Consider the following 21864-nt stretch of genomic DNA (forward strand, 5'->3'; position numbering starts at 1 on the left):
CTCAATTATTGGAATTTTGGTAGATGTCTGAAGCTTTAATTGTTTGGTTGGCTTAACGTACGAAGAGATTCAATTGGATGGAATGCATAAACGATCGTTTATATCTACATGAACGATAGTGCATAATGAAATATAAAAACGATTGTTTATATCCACTTTTGTTATATTTATGCATAATGAAGGGCTTCTAAAAAAGATTGTTTATATCTACATAAACGATTGTGCATAAATATCCGACGATCCTTCAAGCTACTCTAAACGATTGTTTATATCTAAAACTTTTCGCCATCGTTTAGAGTTTATTATCTAATCGTTTAAATTTGGACCATTATCCCCATCGTTTATACTAATCTACACAATCGTGTATCATGACATACAGGATCGCATATTCTTTTCTACACAATCGTGTATGATGATCATTTAGTAGAATATTACTCGCCTGCGTATGGTCGATTAATCGCGTGTTAACTGTGGTATTTTTTGTATTTCCTATTATGGGTCCGTGAATTTTTTTCGTTTTCAAAGTTGTTTTATATTGTGTAAATATTCTTTGTTTTATTTCTAAAAAAACCCACTAAGTTGGTCCAAATAAAAAGGAAATTCAAAGTTGTTTTGTTTTAAATTCCAAATGACTATAGTACGTTGTTTATATGAGGTATAATCATTTTGTCTTAGTGTGTATACATATTATACACACAAAAACAAAACAAAACTCATATGGAAACCAATATATTTACCATGCATTAAATGCAATCTATCCGGGTTAAATTTTGCAATTCAAGTCCAAATTTTAAATCTAAAAAGAAATATTAGTAACTAAATAAATAAATCGTAAAATTCTAAAATCAAAGGAGGAATGGTAGTATGAAAAATATTACATTACTTGAGGGTCATTTTACATAAATATAACAAAATTAAAAAATATTTACGATCCGTTTAATAAAAGATTAAAGCTTATGAAGATATCATTATTTTTCAAAAATTTCAAATTTGTCCTTTGTTGTTTTTTAATATTGCAAGATCATTTTGTTCACTTCACTTCTTTTTTTTCTTCTGTGCGATTTATTCTTCTCCACTTCATATTATTAATTTCTTCATATTATTACTTCTTTTTCATATTCTCACTTCTTGTCTGTGATTTCTTCATTTCCTTTTCTAGAATTTCTTTCTTCTTCTTCATTTCTCATCTTCTTTTTTTCTTCTTGGTACAAGATCTAAACGATATTGGTATAGGATCTAAACAATTGTGAATGATCGTGTACCAATATCTAGACGATCGGTTGTCTATCCAAGAATAGACAAAGATAAACTAGAGATAGACTATTGTCACTAATAGATAATTTAAGTTTGGTACAAGATCGTTTATACTAGGTACAATATGATTTAGATAAGTGCAAGATATATCGTTTAGAGTGGGTACAAGATTGGGTACAAGATCATTTAAATAGGTGCAAGATCATTTAGATTGGGTACAAGATCACTTAGATGGTACAAGATTGTTTAGAGTGGGTACAAAATCACTTAGACTAGGTACAAGATTGTTTAGACTGGATACAAGGATACAAGATCGTTTAGTTAAGTACAAGAACGTTTAGACTGGATACAAAATCGTTTTTAATCGTTCTTCATCACTACTAGAAAAAGAGTCTTTCTCACGGTTTTGTAATTTAATATCTTGACAGATTTTGAAAAAACCGTCAATAAATGGGTGATTTAAAAGAAAAGTTGTCAAGAATTTTTATGAAAAGGCGGAGGGTAGTCAATTTTCAGCTTTCTTGACGGTTTTGAAATGTCAAGTAATATGCATTTTTTCTTGAGTTTTAAAATTGTCAAGTATTATCTATTAAATTCTTGACATTTTTTAAACATCAAATGATATGTACTTATCCTTGACGTTTTTAAAAACGTCAAGTAATATCGATTAAATTCTTGACATTTTAAAACGTCAAAATTTTTTATGAAAAAGCGGAGGGGAGTAATTTTTCAAAATTTTTGACAGTTTTTAAACTTCAAGTAAGATACTTTTCAAACGTCAAGAATTACTAAATAATTTTTTTAAAAAACTTATTTTTCTTTTAAAAAAAACCTAATTTTTCCTTTTCTTTTTTACTTTTTCCCTTTCCCTCCACACAAAACCCCAATTTCCGTCTTCCTTTCTCACAACCCAAACGATCCCAAACTCACCCTTTCAGAACGCCACCGACCTGAACGTCGCAGAACAACGCCGAACGTCGAACACGAACGTGAACGCCGCTCCCCTGCTCCTCTGCTCGTCGAACGTCGAACGCCACTCCCCTGCTCGCCGAACCCCAAACAGTGCTATTACTCACTGCCGAAGTTGATTTCGTATCACTTGATTCATTTTTTGGAAGTTAGATTCGTCGTCGAACTCTATCGGTTAGTTCTTCGTGTGTTAATACTGAATATACATGTCGATCGAGTAATAAATTCATATATATACACTGATGGTTGAAAATGTAATTTAATTTACATCTCTGTTTTCTCCGAGTGTTCTACATGATTTTTTTTCTTTTTTCGTGGCTGATTCTTCTGGTTTATTTCTGAAATCATTTGTTCTTATTTGGAATTGGTAATACAGTGGTAGGAAGGAGCAGATTATTTGTGTAAATTGCTGGTGGATCTTGTTGAATTTGCAAGGCCTTAGGCCATTATTATTTTGAGTTCTTCTTTCATTCATTTTTATATTATTTTATATTTTTTATTTATTTTCATTCGTTGAATTTTTGGTTGTCACGTTTGGGCTATCTGAATCGATGCATTTTTTTTTAATATCTAAACAAAATGTTGAAACTTCCTAAAAATCAAAAATGATTGATTTTAATTTTATACTTTTAAATATATATTCCTTGACTATCATTTCTTACCGAATGCTTTTACTTTTACATTCATCGTACAAGGACTGTGATGGAGGCTATGGAGTTGTGGTGGAAGGTAATGATTTTTTGTTTTAGTTTAATTTTTAGAAATTTTACTGTTTTAGGTTTTCAAAAGAAGAAAATTGGGAAATTATGGGTCTTAGTCTTGAAATTGGCTTGTGCTATAATTGAAATAAGTTTTCTACCAACATGTGTGTATGTTTGTAATAAGTTTCAACAAATTTGCATCCATTTGACAAGTGATGGTTTATATGTAGTTGTTGTTCACATCAACCAGCAGATTTGAATTTAGTGAAGCACGTTTCTTATTTAGGCTTTGTTTTATTTTCATCTCTAATATTGTAAGTCTTAATGTGAAGTTGTTTACAAAGTACAAGTGGTAACTTCAATTTTTTTTATTCCTCGATAGATAATTTTTCTGATGTATACCATTACTTTAATGCAAGAGAAATTTACAATGTGCGTCGTGTGTATGTGTTGCTCCTACATGTGGATGGCTGAATTTGGAAATTTTTCATATTACTATGCTTGTAAAGATTTTAGCCTCTCTAGATTTTATCAGGCATGTTCTCCTGTTCATTCTTCAATTTCTTGCTAGCTAGTAAATTTTAAAAGAAAAATCTTTGTAATCAAAACTATTATTTCATTGACTTTTTACATCATTTTTGTACAGCAGATGATGTGGCTATGGTGTGGCTATGTTCTTAGCCTAAGTTTACAGGCTCATCACTACTACTCAAGGTCAAATTTATTTACATTTCTTCCTCTTGTTTCTGTTTTTTTCCTCATATATAACCCATAAAACTCTTGAAGTATCTCTTAAGGATTTGTAATAGCATAATCAGTGTTTTAAAAGGCGCGCGCCTAGGCACAAGGCGCAACCCCCGCGCTTATCTGTGGAGAGGCGAGGCGCCGATGGAAAGGCACGGTTGAGGCGCGCGCCTTCCTCCAGGCGCAATAGGCGCAAAAAGCCCACAGGCGCGGGCAGTGTTTTGAAAGGCGCGTTGAGGGGCGCGCCTAGGCGCAAGGCGCACCCCCAGCGCTTCTCTGTGGGTAGGCGAGGCGCCGATGGAAAGGCGCGGCTGAGGCGCGCGCCTTCCTCAAGGCGCCGTTGGCGCAAAAAGCCCACAGGCGCGGGCTTTATAACGTGGGCTGGGCTTAATTAAAAAAAACAAATATTTACCTATTTTAAACCTATTTAACTTTTACTTAATATATTTACCTAATATATTTACCTAGTACGTGTAACGTGGCTGTGAAGAAACGAAACGACGGCTCGGCTCGACTTGAAGATGAAGACAACGAAACGATCGACTGCTGCTTTGTTTTCTTCTTCTTCTTAAAGATCGACTGCCATTAAAAATCTTAATAAAAAAAATCCTAAGGTGTGCTGCTCTGTTTTCTTCTTCTTCTTTTTCTTTTTCTTCTTTTTCATTTTCCTTTGGTGCTGACTGCTGTCATTAAAAAAAATCCATTCTTCTTCTTCTTTTTCTTTTTCCTTTGGTGCTGACTGCTGCCATTAAAAAAATCCATTCTTCTTCTTCTTCTTTTTTTTTTTTTTCCTTTGGTTCTTTTCCTTTGGTTCTTTTCCTTTCGTGCTGACTGCTGCCATTAAAAAAAATCCATTCTTCTTTTTCTTCTTTTTCTTTTTCCTTTGGTTCTTTTCCTTTGGTGCTGACTGCTGCCATTAAAAAAAATCCATTCTTCTTCTTCTTCTTCTTTTTCTTTTTCCTTTGGTGCTGACTGCTGCCATTACTGTTGTGCTGCCAACCTCCCATTACTCTGTTTTTTGCCATCCAATCTTCTTTTTTGGTGCTTCTTTTGCTGCCATTAGATTACTATTAAAAAACATGGCTGATGAAAGTTCTAAAAAAGATCCAGTATGGAAATATGGTCGATTGCAAAATGAACAAGATATAAATACGTTTGTCTGTGGATTTTGTTCGAAAGTAACAAAAGGAGGGGTGTATCGATTGAAACAACACCTCGTTGGTGGTTATAGAAATGCCATAGCTTGTAAAAAATGTCCGGATCATGTAAAGGAAGAAATTAGAGATTACATGTCCAAGAAAAAGGAGATCAAAGAACAAAGAAATTTGATTGTGGACATTGATGTACAAGATTACGGTATGGAGGATGAAGATGAAGGGAGTATTAGTGTAAATAACAGAGCAACATCAAGTGGCTCGAGCTTGAAGAAGCCAAGACAAAAGGGTCCAATGGATGCATTTTTTACTCCCAATCCAGAAAGTGTGGTTCAAAATAGAAAGAATGACAAAGGAAAACAAACTTCGTTGAATGCGGCGTACAAGAAGGAAATGAGGGAGCACACCATCCAAAGAATTGCTCGATGGTTTTATGATGCAGGAGTGCCTTTGAATGCTTGCACATATGATAGTTTTGCCCCTATGATTGAGTCAATTGGGCAATTTGGTCCTGGATTGAAACCACCAACATATCATGAGTTGAGAGTCCCATGTTTGAAGAAAGAATTAGAAGCAACAAATGAGTTGATGAGCAGCCATAAAGCAGAGTGGGCTAAGGTTGGATGCACTGTTATGGCTGATGGGTGGACCGACAGAAGAAATAGGACATTGATTAACTTTTTAGTTAATAGTCCTAAGGGCACCATGTTTATTGAGTCCATCGATGCTTCATCTTATGTGAAGGATGGAAAGAAGATGTTCGAGCTACTTGACAATTTTGTAGAGCGCATTGGAGAAGCAAATGTTGTACAAGTAGTTACTGATAGTGCCTCAGCAAATGTGATGGCAGGTAAGAATGTAAACTATTATGCTATTAGGGAGATTGTTAGATTTAGTGAGTTCTATGCTAAATGTATACTTATTTTCTTTGTTAATAGGGAGATTGTTAGAAGCAAAGCGACCACAATTGATATGGTCTCCATGTGCTGCTCATTGCTTAGATTTGATGTTGGAGGATATATACAAGATCTCCAATATTCGCAAAGCATTGAAAAGAGGCATGGAGATTAGCAACTTCATCTATGTTCGTCCTGGATTATTAAACATGATGCGACGATTTACTAAACAAAAGGAGTTAGTTAGACCAGCTAAGACTCGCTTTGCTACTGCTTGCATTACATTATCGAGTATACATCATCAAAAGAACAACTTAAGGAAGATGTTTACTTCAGATGAATGGAAGGATAGCAAATGGAGCAAAGAGCAACAAGGAAGGCGAGTAGTTCAGACTATTTTGTTGGCTAGTTTTTGGACTACAATTGTGTTTACTCTTAAAGTATCTGGCCCACTAGTTCGAGTTCTTAGATTGGTTGATGGTGAAAAGAAGCCACCTATGGGATATATTTATGAGGCCATGGATAGAGCTAAAGAAGCTATTGCTAAGTCGTTCAATAATAATGAAGAAAAATACAAGGACATTTTCACCATAATTGATAGAAGATGGGAGCTTCAGTTGCATCGTCCTCTGCATGCAGCGGGGTATTATTTAAACCCGTCATTCTATTATTCGAATCCTAGCATCCAAGAGGATGATGAAATAGTTAACGGGCTCTACTCATGCATAACAAAAATGGTTGCTTCATTAGACGTCCAAGACAAAATACTTGCAGAACTAAGCAAGTATAAGAGAGCTGAAGCATTGTTTGGACAACCTTTAGCAATCAGACAAAGGGACAAAATATCTCCAGGTAAATTTCAACTAATCGGTTAGTCGATTACTCAACAATAATTATTTTATTAATATATATTTTTTGCCTGTAGTGGAATGGTGAGATAATTTTGGACAATCAACTCCAAACTTGCAAAAGTTTGCTATTCGCATTTTAGGTCTTACTTGTAGTGCTTCTGGATGCGAACGTAATTGGAGTGTGTTTGAGCAGGTTAGCTTTCCTCTCCTTTACATGCGAATGTAATTTTGTTGATTCACTGGCAGTGACAATGACTTTTCTAATTTTGTAGCTTCATAGCAAGAAACGAAATAGGCTTGCTCAAAGTCGTTTGAATGATTTAGTGTTCATCAAATACAATAGAGCATTAAAACGTCGATACAACCTTCGAGATATCGTCGATCCCATCTCTTTAAGAGATATTGATGATAGTAACGAATGGTTGATTGGAAGATTGGATGATGATTCTGAGGAGGAGGATGAGCTGGTATTTGACGATGATATTTTAACGTGGGGTGATGTTTCAAGAGCTGCCGGAGCAAAAGAACCAACCTTCTATTCTAGAGCTAGGGCCTCAGGAGCGACTAATGTTTCATGTTCATCCTCGTCTACCACACAACCCACACCCAAACAAATAAATTTGGATGACTCTGATCAGGAAGAAGAAGATACCGATGGCTATAAGTCCAACGAAGGAGTGAATGAAGATGAGGATCAATTTAGTGATGATGAGTTTGATCTTTAGGAATGAACTTCTATTGTGTTTTGTTTTTTGGGTAGAAAACTAATATTATAATATTTTATACATTAGAGTTAAATCTCATTTCTATATTGGTTATTTACTTATATTTTATACATTGTTGTTCCTTTCAATTTTGTATGTGTATATATATATATATATATATATATATTTTTTATATAGTGCGCCTCATGAAAAGAAGCCCGCGCCTTTTTGTGCGCCTTGCGCCTAGGCCCCAGAGGACCATTGCGCCTTAGTGCGCCTTGAGCCTTTAAAAACACTGGGCGCGGGCTTTATTATGTGGGTTGGGCCGTAATTAAAAAAAACAAAAAAATTTAAACCTATTTAACTTTTACTTAATATATTTACCTATTACGTGTAACTTGGCTTTGAAGAAACGAAACGACGGCTCGACTTGAAGACCCTCTCTGCGGCTGACAATGAGACGCTCGACTGCTATTTCTTTTTGTAGAATTTCTGCCCCTTTCTGCGGAAATTCTGTCACTGGCGGCGGCGCCGGCAAGGGCCACCAGCACCGAATCGACCACCTTCTTCTTCTTCTTTTTCCATCCAATCTTATTAAAAAAAATCCTTTGGTGCTGCTTCTGTGCTGCCATTACTCTGTTTTTTGGTGCTTCTTTTTCTTTTTCCATCCAATCTTATTAAAAAAATCCATTCTTCTTCTTCTTCTTTTTCTTTTTCCTTTGGTTCTTTTCCTTTGGTGCTGCCATTACTCTGTTTTTTGCCATCCAATCTTCTTTTTTGGTGCTTCTTTTGCTGCCATTACTATTAAAAAACATGGCTGATGAAAGTTCTAAAAAAGATCCAGCATGGAAATATGGTCGATTGCAAAATGACCAAGATATAAATACGTTTGTTTGTGGATTTTGTTCGAAAGTAACAAAAAGAGGGGTGTATCGATTGAAACAACACCTCGTTGGTGGTTATAGAAATGCCACAGCTTGTAGAAAATGTCCAGATCATGTGAAGGAAGAAATTAAAGATTACATGTCCAAGAAAAAGGAGATCAAAGAACAAAGAAATTTGATTGTGGATATTGATGTACAAGATTACGATATCGAGAATGAAGATGAAGGGAGTATTAGTGTAAATAACAGAGCAACATCAAGTGGCTCGAGCTTGAAGAAGCCAAGACAAAAGGGTCCAATGGATGCATTTTTTATACTCCCAATCCAGAAACGGTGGTTCAAAATAGAAAGAACGACAAAGGAAAATAAACTTCGTTGAATGCGGCGTACAAGAAGGAAATGAGGGAGCACACCATCCAAAGAATTGCTCGATGGTTTTATGATGCAGGAGTGCCTTTGAATGCTTGCACATATGATAGTTTTGCCCCTATGATTGAGTCAATTGGGCAATTTGGTCTTGGATTGAAACCACCAACATATCATGAGTTGAGAGTCCCATGTTTGAAGAAAGAATTAGAAGCAACAAATGAGTTGATGAGGAGCCTTAAAGCAGAGTGGGCTAAGGTTGGATGCACTGTTATGGCTGATGGGTGGACCGATAGAAGAAATAGGACATTGATTAACTTTTTAGTTAATAGTCCTAAGGGCACCATGTTTATTGAGTCCATCGATGCTTCATCTTATGTGAAGGATGGAAAGAAGATGTTCGAGCTACTTGACAATTTTGTAGAGCGCATTGGAGAAGCAAATGTTGTACAAGTAGTTACTGATAGTGCCTCAGCAAATGTGATGGCAGGTAAGAATGTAAACTATTATGCTAACATGGAGATTGTTAGATTTAGTGAGTTCTATGCTAAATGTATACTTATTTCCTTTGTTAATAGGGAGATTGTTAGAATCAAAGCAACCACAATTAATATGGTCTCCATGTGCTGCTCATTGCTTAGATTTGATGTTGGAGGATATATACAAGATCTCCAATATTCGCAAAGCATTGAAAAGAGGCATGGAGATTAGCAACTTCATCTATGTTCGTCCTGGATTATTAAACATGATGCGACGATTTACTCACCAAAAGGAGTTAGTTAGACCAGCTAAGACTCGCTTTGCTACTGCTTGCATTACATTATCGAGTATACATATCATCAAAAGAACAACTTAAGGAAGATGTTTACTTCAGATGAATGGAAGGATAGCAAATGGAGCAAGGAGCAACAAGGAAGGCGAGTAGTTCAGACTATTTTGTTGGCTAGTTTTTGGACTACAATTGTGTTTACTCTTAAAGTATCTGGCCCACTAGTTCGAGTTCTTAGATTGGTTGATGGTGAAAAGAAGCCACCTATGGGATATATTTATGAGGCCATGGATAGAGCTAAAGAAGCTATTGCTAAGTCGTTCAATAATAATGAAGAAAAATACAAGGACATTTTCACCATAATTTATAGAAGATGGGAGCTTCAGTTGCATCGTCCTCTGCATGCAGCGGGGTATTATTTAAACCCGTCATTCTATTATTCGAATCCTAGCATCCAAGAGGATGATGAAATAGTTAACGGGCTCTACTCATGCATAACAAAAATGGTTGCTTCATTAGACGTCCAAGACAAAATACTTGCAGAACTAAGCAAGTATAAGAGAGCTGAAGCATTGTTTGGACAACCTTTAGCAATCAGACAAAGGGACAAAATATCTCCAGGTAAATTTCAACTAATCGGTTAGTCGATTACTCAACAATAATTATTTTATTAATATATATTTTTTGCCTGTAGTGGAATGGTGAGATAATTTTGGACAATCAACTCCAAACTTGCAAAAGTTTGCTATTCGCATTTTAGGTCTTACTTGTAGTGCTTCTGGATGCGAACGTAATTGGAGTGTGTTTGAGCAGGTTAGCTTTCCTCTCCTTTACATGCGAATGTAATTTTGTTGATTCACTGGCAGTGACAATGACTTTTCTAATTTTGTAGCTTCATAGCAAGAAACGAAATAGGCTTGCTCAAAGTCGTTTGAATGATTTAGTGTTCATCAAATACAATAGAGCATTAAAACGTCGATACAACCTTCGAGATATCGTCGATCCCATCTCTTTAAGAGATATTGATGATAGTAACGAATGGTTGATTGGAAGATTGGATGATGATTCTGAGGAGGAGGATGAGCTGGTATTTGACGATGATATTTTAACGTGGGGTGATGTTTCAAGAGCTGCCGGAGCAAAAGAACCAACCTTCTATTCTAGAGCTAGGGCCTCAGGAGCGACTAATGTTTCATGTTCATCCTCGTCTACCACACAACCCACACCCAAACAAATAAATTTGGATGACTCTGATCAGGAAGAAGAAGATACCGATGGCTATAAGTCCAACGAAGGAGTGAATGAAGATGAGGATCAATTTAGTGATGATGAGTTTGATCTTTAGGAATGAACTTTTCTTTTGATTGTTGTTGAATTCTAAATGAACTTTTATTTTGATTGTTGTTGAATTCTGACTAGTTTTCTATTGTGTTTTGTTTTTTGGGTAGAAAACTAATACTATAATATTTTATACATTAGAGTTAAATCTCATTTCTACATTGGTTATTTACTTATATTTTATTCATTGTTTGTCCTTTCAATTTTGTATGTATATATATATATATATATATATATATATATATATATATATATATATATATATATATATATATATATATATATATATAGTGCGCCGCATGAAAAAAAGCCCGTGCCTTTTTGTGCGCCTTGCGCCTAGGCTCCAGAGGACCATTGCACCTTAGAGCTCCTTGAGCCTTTAAAAACACTGAGCATAATTTGGATAAAGGACCTCTCCAAGTAGACACTAATGATTTTAACTTCTTTATTGAATCTTTTGTGAAGCATACTAAGTCGAAAATATATCTATCTTAGTACCGACATTGGAAGATGGTGATATAGCTTTGTTTGATATGGGAGCAGAATACCAGTTTTATGGATCTGACATTACTTGTTCATTCCCTGTGGATAATATTTACTTTATGTTGTTCCATTCTAAGTAAAGTTGTAAATTTCTTCACGTTATGCTTCTATTGGAACCAAAGTACAAGAAATTATTTTACATTAGTTTTGTGATGGATTTTATATCGATTACAACTGATCGTTGGTTCAATTACTTTTTTCTCGTTTTTTTGTGACTAATGTCTATGAGCTCGTTCAAGCAAGAGCATGATTTTGGTATATTCTTGAGCTTTCTATGGAATCCTGTATTTTTATAATCTCTTTTTCAAATCAAAATCATATATGCTTTTTTTTTTTTGGCAGAAAAGAGACATGCTAAGGCAGCTCGGATTAGAGAAAAATACCCAGACAAAATTTCGGTAAGATTTAATTTATGAATTTTCTTGTTGGTTATTCTGTATTCAATTTAGATTTTTTTGATGTTTGTGTACTGAATTTGGGGTTGGTTGACCTTAACTACTAATCTTCTAGTATATATGATTGTATGCACGAGTGCTTATGTGAATGTGTGCTATGTCAAATGAGATTTTTCTCAATAGAACAAATAATTTCACGATTGCTATTAGTGGCTTATGCTTATTGATTCTCATTCCTTATCTATTCTTGGCATATTCCATTTATGAACATTATTAACTTAATATCTGTCAGCATTTAAAAAAAAAAATCTTTGTACTACACAAATTTTGGTTGTAAAGTAGATATTGTTGTGATTTATGCATATTTTTGGTATTGACTTTTTGTTTGATTGGTTGAAAGAAATTTACAGTTCGAAGTATTAGAGGTTTGACCACCTTAGATTTGCAATTCCATTTTGTCTTATCCTCCCGCATTATAATTTTAATTGTGTAGAAAAACGTGTGTTTGTTTAGTTATGCAATGCTAACATTACTCATTTAGCTATTTTGAGGTATATGTTTGGAGCTTTCATTTGTGTTATGGTTGAATCTTCTTTTTTTATTTCTATTTTTGTTTACAATTTGAATTTGAAATGAAGATATAATGCTTAAAATACTGAAGAGGGATCAAGCTGGGTCATTTAGTTTGTTTGGAGAGCAAGAGTGTCACTTAAACACTTTTTAGGAACCTCTTTTACATGAACTATATTACATGATGTGTTTTATTTAGTTGGTGGATTGTATTACTCCCTTTAGTTTTTGGTTCTCAAGCTTCACTTTGATCATTTTAATCACTTGTAAAGTGTTGAACCTACTTTGTAACTCTTGAAAACTATTGTGTTTTTATTAGATCTTGCACCAAAATCCGATCGATCTACTGTAGTGATGAAGCTACCAAGAAAGTGATTGATGTTTGGTTAGTGACAAGACTTGTAATTTCGTTATTCACGACAATACCTTGTTGTATTTAGTTTCTTTGTAAAAATATATTACCAAGATTTAGTTTCTATTTTGCTTGTATTTGTCCCTTTAGGAAAATTCGATAGATTTTGTGTACTCAGTTTCTTTGTAAAAATGTTATCTATGTTATTTTTATATATGAAAGTTCTAATATTTGCAAAGTTTTGAAAATGATATGGTGAAAGGTTTTATATTTGATGAATATTGTCGTTTATATATATTTATGGAACAATTGTTGGACCACTATACAGGACCAATGGGAGCATAATACAAGAGCAAAAATATAAATAAATTACAATTAAAAAAATGGAAAATTTCTTGATGGTTTTGAAATGTCATGAACAATAGCTTTCTTGACGGTTTTAAAAGGTCATAAATATTCATATTCTTGACGGTTTCTGTCATGCATACTCACATTCTTGACAGTTCTAAACTGTAATTAACATTTATACTCTTGACGGTTCTAAACTGTCATGAAAAGTTGAATACTTGACAGTCATAAACTATCAACGTTCACCATTCTTGACGTTTTTAGCAAACGTCAAAAAGTTTGTCTTTTTTGACACTGGATTCAATAACGATTTTAAAACCGTCAAGAGAGTGTTTTTGTAGTAGTGCATGTGTGTATGATCGAGGGAAAAAATTTATTTGCAAATGATCCTAATGAGGCAAAGTTGCAACTATAGTCTCAACGATTGCAAGAGGACATCTAACTGCAAATAGATGAAACAAAGATGAAAAGGGGATTAAGGTATGAGCATAAGTGCGAGTTCGTCAATTTATTAGTTAAAAATTGAAAAGTTTAGGTTGAAGCAAGATAAGAGTTCATCTTCCTAAGGTAGATGCAGAGAAGTGTCGATTGCCACATAAAGCTCAATGTGTAGCCTCAATTGTGAGTATATATTTGAGGAAGAAAGCAAGATAACGATTAAGAGGTGAAATTTCTACAATATTATCAATTGATGGAAAGATATGAGATTTATCATCCATTTATGATGGGGTTGTGTGGGAAGATCATACAAGGTATGTGCTAAAATGTTGTTTGTCATGTTCAACCAAACCCAATTACGCAAATGAAATGAAAATAAATTTTTTAAATAAAATATTCATTATTCTCATGAGTTTGGAGCTCCCCAAGGCGTAAATTTCTTCATCAACAAATTTGTTTTTTTTTTTTTGGATTGAGGGCTCTAAAGTAGTGTTATATCCTACCTCTTGAAGCTTAGTCTCAATAATGGTTTTATAACGCTTCTCATGCTTTAAGCTATTTTTCTCTTTCTACATGGACTAATTAACTACTTCATCTGGCTCTTGATTTTAGTCATGAGCGACCTGCCTACCTCTTAATTTGACAATGGATCAAGCATCAACAAATTGGATAGCTAAGGTATTTTACACTAATCAATTGACTTTATTCTTAACGTTTGTCAATTTCTTTTCCTAATACATTATATTTTAAGAATACATTGCAATGTGTTTAGTTAATTTTTCAAGTACAAGGTATACGTGGGTCTAAAGTATATGACAAATAGTTTTTTTTTTACCCTGAACTAGTGCAAATCCAAAGTATTTATGGTGTGTTGATGTTGTTGAAAATTGGTTGCCCAACTTCTATGAAATTCTATTTGACGATACACATTTTTTAGGATAGTCTTTGTAGAATGGGGCTAATAATTACTATAAATGTTTTGTTTCATAGGTTTTTTTAAGCGTACGTTAAGTTTTATTTTGAAAATATTATGCTTGTTCGCATGAGGTTCTCGGAGAAACGTGTTTCGTGGAATTAAACTTGTGTTTATGTTGTGTTTGTGTTGATTTGATGCGATATGGTTCAATTTCTAGTACTTAATACCATGATTCTCTCTTTGTTGAATGTGTACACTTGATGTATGGAAGCGGAGCGCTTGAACTTGAGCTTCAAGGAATGGTTCATGAGTTAGAGATTCTTTTGATTGTTTAGGAGAATTCTCTCTAAGCCTCTCTCGAGTAAATTTTTCTAAACCTCGCAAATGATAAGAACTTTTCTTTTTATAGAGTTTTTTGGTAGACTTTATGAGCTTGAGCTTGATTGATACATGGATCAGACCTCCTAGGTCCAACCATATAAATTTGAGCCTTATTTAACATTTTGGCTAAATTAAGTATATCTTTTGCTCAATTGAACTTTAGCCCAAATAAATAATATTTAACTTGACAAAAATAATTAACTTGATCCAACGATCATGATAAAAACATGTTGTATCATCAAGATTTGCCCATTTATGTTTTCAATTTTAATTTAGGACACATGTCAACTTTTAATGAGTCCTAAATTCAATTATTTGTATTTCAGCCACTAGTTTGGTAGACGTGACAATTTTATTTAGGGGTTTTAACTAATATAGTCTAAATATATCGGCTCAATTATATAAGAATCTTAAAATTACCATTTTTTTTCATAAAAGGGACATCGAGCTTCAAATTTACTTAAAAATAAGGTTCAAATGACAACACCCATCATTCAAATTAATATTACTAAAAGAATCAAAGAAATTTGAAATGACATAAATAAGAAAATAAAATAAAAATAGTTTTTTTATTGAGTTAATTTTTTTTGACTATTTATTATTCATTTTAGTTTTGAGCATTTAATATGAGATAATACATACATACATATCTATACACATACAAGTATGTACGTATATATACATACATTTAATTGTGTGAGATTTGATTTATTTAATGTGAGATATTACATATTTGTTTTCTTAATTGTAACTATTTGGTTTACTTTTTTCCTCCCATATAAATTCTGTTTATTTTCATTTTTTGTTGTCATTGTAACATGAATTTTACATATTTTTTCCTTTTTTCTCATTCCTATATTTTTGTGTTGCTTGAGTTTTGTGTTAACAAACATATTGAAAAATGAAAATATACATCTCATATATTATCTGATATATAAGATGATATATTATAAATTTGTTATATTTGTGCACTTATTTGGTTTAATTATTAATTTCAAATATATATCATGTTTATATCAAATATAATTATAACAATTATAGATTTTTAAGTAAGTTACATGATAGTAAGATATATATTTTAGGTACTTTCTCATATATACATATGTATATTTAATTATTTCGCATATATATACCTTATATTATATACTAAACGGTTGTAACAATATTCTATATAAAATTGATATATCCTAAAAATCCAATTAATCTGATTCAATGATATACCACGTAATAAAAGTAGTTGCTATAATGACTATAATATATTCGTTTCACATACTGTATATATCGAGTTTTTTGTATGCTAATGTATATTGAATGTGTAGTTTCATATTGACTTCAACAAATAATATGAAAAATATAATATGTTAATTTAGAAACAAACTATAAATATAATAAAAAATACTATTGGACCTGTATGGCAACCCTAGAGGGGTGAATAGGGTTTAATTAAACTTTTTAACAAATAAGTCTAAATTAAATTAATTAAATAATTTTTAAATTAAATAAAAAAACTTTAGCTAAATTATGTTAAGTAACAAGATTGATAAAAAGTTTTGTAATAGAGTACGAAATCAAACTCAACCAACAAGAAAATGTAACTAAATTAAATGCAAAAATAATTATAAAAGAGTTAGAAGAAGACACCGTAATTTTATAATGGTTCGGTCAAACTCGACTTACATCCACTTTCCCAAGCACCTCTTGGAATTTTGATCGAAAACCTTCTATTGTTTCTTTCCATAAATTAGAACCGAACAGCTAGTTGCTCCTTTTTCGGTTAGGATCCAACTGTCACAATATGTTGAAGTTTTAAATTATACAAAAAGAAAAAAAACTCACTAAAAGAGTGAGTATACAATTTTGAGCTCACAATAAATAATCCTCACAATATAATAAGAATTCTATCAAGGACAAGATAAAAAGAATGAATTTTAGAAGTTTTAGAGAGAATAACGATGGTGGCTTTACATTTTTTTCAGGATTGTAAAGATAAACAAAGATCATAAAAAATTTAGGAAAAATGAAGTATTTAAAAAGAGAAGAAATATATTAAAATCCAAAATCATTTTGAGTCACTGGATATAAATAAAAGAAAATTGAATAGTTGAGATTTAAACTCAATTAGCCATGCACAAACAAAAACAATAATATGATAACGTGTCCTTTTTAAAATAATTTGCTTAAGGCCCATAGAACAACTTCATCATTTTTTTAAATCTAGTCTTAAACACAAAGATAAAATAAAATTATAATAATAATTTGATAAGATCCCAATAAAACAACTTCACCATTTTTTTAAAGACTTGCCGTTAGACACAAAGATAGATAATAATATTAAATTCATTTTTTTGAAAGCCAATAAAAAAAAGAACAAAAACAAAAAACAAAAACCACATGTGTTACTCCTTCATTGCTCAAAGTGACTTTCTCTAATTGGTTTAAATTGATTACTTGGCCGCCATGACATCATCTAAGGTATTTTTCCGTTAAGCTTCTTTCAACAATATTTTTTCATTTGAACTCCCGATTTGTGTGATTCAAGAGATGTTAGAATCATTGTTCCGAGCTCTATGTTATGGACTATTCAAAATAATAAAATTATCAATAAAAAATTTAGATTTATTATCAAAATATTAATTAATTAATTAATTAATTAATTTAATTAATTTAATTTAATTTATTTAATTAATTAATTAATTTAATTAATTTAATTTAATTTATTTATTTAATTAATTAATTAATTTGATCTTAAGGCCAAAAAGTATCTCCTGAATATAACATATTCAGCTGCAATTCAACGAAAATTATGAACAATATACAATGGTTGATTTATAAAACAGAAATTTTATGAATTATTGTGTAACTTTAAAAAAGTCATGTGTTCATGGACTAAAATATATTGCAACGTTGGTCATACTTGGAAAATAATACATACATACATACATATATATATATATATATATATATATATATATATATATATATATATATATACACACATAATTTATGAACTCTTATGTAACTTTTGAAACGACATCTGTTCTTAGACTAATATTGGTCATACCTGAAAAGAATAATATATATACATGTACATGTATACATACATACATATACATATACATGTATATATGTGTGTATATATATATACATATGTATCACTGTAACGTATTATATACAATATGCCCTGGTATATAATGAACAAACATATATATCGAGATCAACTTTATATTTTGTAAAAAATTCTACAATTCGAAATACATTACTCTCAAATTAAAAAAAAAAATTGGAATTATTGTCCTAAAACTCGTAGTTTGTAATCATATTCTTTTCAATAAAGTCGTTATTGAGAAATTGAATATTATATTCTTAAATCCAATAAACATAGATCCCAAAACTATTTTTGAGTAAACTTGAACTTTATGTAGAGACATTAACATAGATTGAGTTTGAGTAAATAGTCTAAATAGTCTATAGTATATGATTAAAGGTTATGCGCTTTATTCAGAGATACTATGGATGCTACCCACTTTGTAAATAATACAAACGATGTAATCATGAATCGTTCATGTAGAGATTAAATAGTCTAAATAGTCTATAGTATATGATTAAAGGTTATGCGCTTTATTCAGAGATACTATGGATGCTACCCACTTTGTAAATAATACAAACGATGTAATCATGAATCGTTCATGTAGAGAAATGAAAGAGGGTGCATCCTATGTAAAAGGCTTACATAAGACAGAACCATGAAATAGTCACTTTTACGTAATAACGTCGTTTATTGTTTAAAACTAACTATCTTGATTATTGATGACCTAAGTAACTTAATCTAAATCCTCAGTTAACTGTGAACTTCTGTTCACACGGGATTATCCTTAGATCTGCATAGGTGAAGGCAACTCATTAGTGTTAACCCAATAAGCCTCCCATTTCAGGGATAAGATCGGATGGATAGTTAGGAACATAGGGTGCAAGACGGAATTCACTTCTACCCGCTTTAGGGTTAGTAGATAGGTTGTTCTCTTAAGAACTGAATCCAAGTCTTGAACATAGGGGCCCCAACCTCTCATTGGCCTGAGAGGGATTCAGTTTATAGGTTGGATCTTAAATCAAATGTTCAATAGTGGATCAATGGGACTTAAGGAAGAAGATGTAGTCTTAGGGGTAAAAACGGTATTTTGACCCAGCTGAGGTTGCGAACAACCTGTGAAGGATTACTTACTGATCATGGTTATTCAGATGAACAGAAATACATCTATAGTGAGGGGAGTACAGCTACGAGACTTTAGTGGAATGACTCGTTAGTTAACAAATGTTGATTAGCGTGATCTAAAAGGGTTTAGCCAGTTAATCGCGGATCGTTAGAGCCCATGATCTATAGGTTCATTAGGTTCCCATGCTAGCTCATATGGAATTAACTTAGAACAACATGTTGAAATAATTCGAATTGTTCGAATTATGTAGAGAGAGAGAAACTGACAAGTACATGAGATGTAATAGTTGGTTATAGTTTTGAGCAAGAGCTTTATGTTTAAATGTGATTAGAGATTCATATACGAAAGCTCAAAATAATGGAAATTAGTCAAGACGGACAAAATGATAAAAAGTAAAAAAATGTTGATTTTTGACTTTGACTAAAATGGTCAAATGACTATTTTTTCCTTGACCAAAATTAATGGGAATATCCAAAAATCCCACTAAATGGAATGGTGAGTAATTCCACTAAATGTTAGTGGAATACAAAGTGTTGAGATATTAGCCAACTAATTACATGCAATTATGCATGTAATTAGTTTATAAATAGTTCTCTTTTCAAGCTGAAAAAGAGTTATCAAAAACTTAATTCCATATCTCTCCAATTCCTTCATTTGACGGGTACCACAACCCGGTTCTTAGTTTGAAGTATAACTGGTCATCTTTAGTGGTGGTTTCGGGTTTGTAACCGTGTGAGAAGATTTGGAGCATCAGGGAGCAAGGTAAATGTTTCTTTTAACCCTATTTTTGTAATTAGAGTTGTGCTTAATGCATGTTCATCACTAAATTTAAGTTTAGTTGCAATTAGAGTAAAATTATCAATCTTGTTTTTCACTGCATTCGTATGCTTTCCAGCAAAATATTGATTACTAATGTAAGAAAAAAAATTGAAATACCTAGATGAATAAGATGAAACAAATTTACTTCACTGGAAAAACATGAATAAGATGAAACAAATATGCACTCATCGAAAAACTCGAAAACTTAAAGGAGATGAACGAAGTAAGAAAATAGATTGAGAGAGCGATTGATTGGATAATTGGAGAGAAATATGCACTCACCGAAAAAAAATTCATTGGAAGAATAAAAAATGGACGGGGAGAGTGATTGGAAATATTAACGTACATTAATTTATAAGGAGGATAAGAAATGGGAGGAGAGAAAGATGAATGAAAACATTGTCATAACTGTATTCAATATATACCATATTTACATAGAATTAATAATAAATGACTACAACTACATTAAATAAAAAGAAATCTATTAAATAGTTAATAGTATAAATACATTATTTTTAATACAAGTAATAAATATAATATAAAATATTTATGATAAAAAATTATATCAATTTTTGTTTAGGGGTCTTTTCAAAAATATAAAAAAGCGGCAAAGTATATTTACATTGTATAGAACAATGTCGAAAATAGAAAAAGGTCAAAGGCCCAACTTGTAAAATACCAAAATTGCCTTGTCAAATACACTGTCAACAACGTGCGTATAATATATTTGCGATCGTTTAGATTTGGCTATTGTTTGGTACACGATCGTTTAGATATAGCTACAATTTATTTTTTTTAATTATATCGTTTAATTTTGTTACACGATCGTTTAATTTGGTTACGTTTAAATTTGGTTACACGATCATTTAGATTTGATCGTTTAGATTCGGGTCCCCAAATCTAAACGTTTTTTTTTCAAAACTTGGTACACGATCATTTAGATTTGGCTAAACGATTTTTTTAAATTATTTTGCTACACGATCGTTTAGATTTGTCTACTGATGATTTATTTTTTTTTACAAGATCGTTTATATTTGGCTACTCCAATCTAAAAGATTTTTTTCAAGATTTTTTATGCACAAATTTTTAGATTTAGTTATTTTTTTTGTACACGGTCGATTAGATTTGGTTATCTAAATTTAAACTACGTAAAAAAAGAAAAGGAAAAGAAGAAAGATGATAGAAAGAAATCACAGCGAAAAAAAAAATACGATGAAAAGATTAAACGACGTAAAAAATAATAAAAAAGAAGAAAGACAATGAAAATACGAGATGATCTAAAAAAAAAAAGACAATTGAAAAAATTACAAAATTATAAAAGAAGAAAGACATGGAATGTAAGTTTCCCTTCTGTTTACATGTAATATTTAAATTGAATGATAAGTCAAATCCATTCATAAAATTAGTCAATTTTATTTATGAACTTAACGGATAATTTAAGATATTTACGTAAAATTGGAGCTAGATTAGATATTTTCTCCAATTTTTTCTTTCATTTACACGGTATATCAAATTGCGTTGTGCCAAAAATCCAGAGGCCCACGAATTTGGCATTTCATACGTTTTAGCTAGGAGAATCCGTGCAAATGGCAAATATAAGAATAGAAAATAAAAAAAAAAAACATAGCAAACTGTACGTTTTAGCTAGGAGAATCCCTGCAAATGGCAAATATAAGAATAGAAAATAAAAAAAACATAACAAACTGATATTTTTTTTATTAGTTTGCTATTTTTTTATTTATGGCAAAACTAACTGCTTTAAATATTTTTCCACTTTTTTGGGCCGAAATTAACCCTCCACGGATGAGAACTGTCCAGATACAAATACAGTGTATTTCATGAGATTGAAAAATCAAATAAAATATCATATATCCGATTACAGTGTATTTATAAACACACCCACTTATGACAATTATTAACTAAATAAAAAAATTATTATATTCTTTTAGAGATCCTTAAATATATTCATTTGATTTCAATATCTCATAATTATTCCGCTCTTTACCTTCAAATGAATGAAAAATAACTTTAAAATTTTAATTTTTAATGCAATAATTATAGATTCAAACTATTATAGATTCAAAACTATATAATGCAGTAATTATTTATTATCATAAAAAAATAAGAAATTAACGAAAAAGATATTCAAATCTTCATTTTTGAAATTTTGGAATTATACATTTGAAAGTGAATACCTCCTAAAATAATGGCAAAGATAATACAATAATTAATTATTAACAAAAACATTAAAAAAGTAACGA

At 31.7% G+C, this 21864-nt stretch overlaps 2 protein-coding genes and 1 long non-coding RNA gene across 10 annotated transcripts; all 3 read left to right on the forward strand.

Moving 5' to 3' along the window:
• The first annotated feature begins 2129 nt into the window (after positions 1-2129).
• On the forward strand, positions 2130-12738 carry LOC127151662 (uncharacterized). The gene is made up of 5 exons (XR_007824721.1): positions 2130-2397; positions 2919-2952; positions 3574-3638; positions 11516-11571; positions 12458-12738. It is a non-coding gene; the product is annotated as an uncharacterized LOC127151662 (long non-coding RNA).
• On the forward strand, positions 4500-10687 carry LOC103490621 (uncharacterized). Of its 8 annotated transcripts, none has more exons than XR_007824720.1 (4): positions 4500-5672; positions 5761-6570; positions 6644-6762; positions 10185-10686. XR_007824720.1 is itself a non-coding variant. In XM_051091531.1 (3 exons), the coding sequence occupies exons 1-3, from the start codon at positions 4748-4750 to the stop codon at positions 9995-9997; spliced, it is 1746 nt and encodes a 581-aa protein (XP_050947488.1). In that variant the 5' UTR covers positions 4500-4747; the 3' UTR covers positions 9998-10686. The 8 variants fall into 8 exon arrangements, 3 of the variants coding, with proteins under 3 accessions (XP_050947488.1, XP_050947487.1, XP_050947486.1); XR_007824719.1 differs by lacking the exon at positions 6644-6762 and adding an exon at positions 9987-10105; XR_007824718.1 differs by lacking the exon at positions 10185-10686 and adding an exon at positions 6842-7404.
• LOC127151661 (uncharacterized) lies at positions 7447-9994 on the forward strand. The gene is made up of 2 exons (XM_051091532.1): positions 7447-9013; positions 9102-9994. Exons 1-2 carry the CDS (start codon positions 8557-8559, stop codon positions 9377-9379), a joined length of 735 nt encoding a protein of 244 aa, XP_050947489.1. The 5' UTR covers positions 7447-8556; the 3' UTR covers positions 9380-9994.
• Positions 12739-21864: the final 9126 nt, after the last annotated feature.

The sequence above is a fragment of the Cucumis melo genome, chromosome 11 (genome assembly GCF_025177605.1).
Source record: "Cucumis melo cultivar AY chromosome 11, USDA_Cmelo_AY_1.0, whole genome shotgun sequence".
Lineage (NCBI taxonomy): Eukaryota > Viridiplantae > Streptophyta > Magnoliopsida > Cucurbitales > Cucurbitaceae > Cucumis > Cucumis melo.

Coding starts and splice junctions, on each gene's coding strand:
- LOC103490621 (XM_051091529.1), top strand. CDS start 4,748: ATGGCTGATGAAAGTTCTAAAAAAGATCCAGTATGGAAATATGGTCGA. Junction 5,673..5,760: donor CTCAGCAAATGTGATGGCAG/GTAAGAATGTAA, acceptor CTTTGTTAATAG/GGAGATTGTTAGAAGCAAAG.
- LOC127151661 (XM_051091532.1), top strand. CDS start 8,557: ATGAGGGAGCACACCATCCAAAGAATTGCTCGATGGTTTTATGATGCA. Junction 9,014..9,101: donor CTCAGCAAATGTGATGGCAG/GTAAGAATGTAA, acceptor CTTTGTTAATAG/GGAGATTGTTAGAATCAAAG.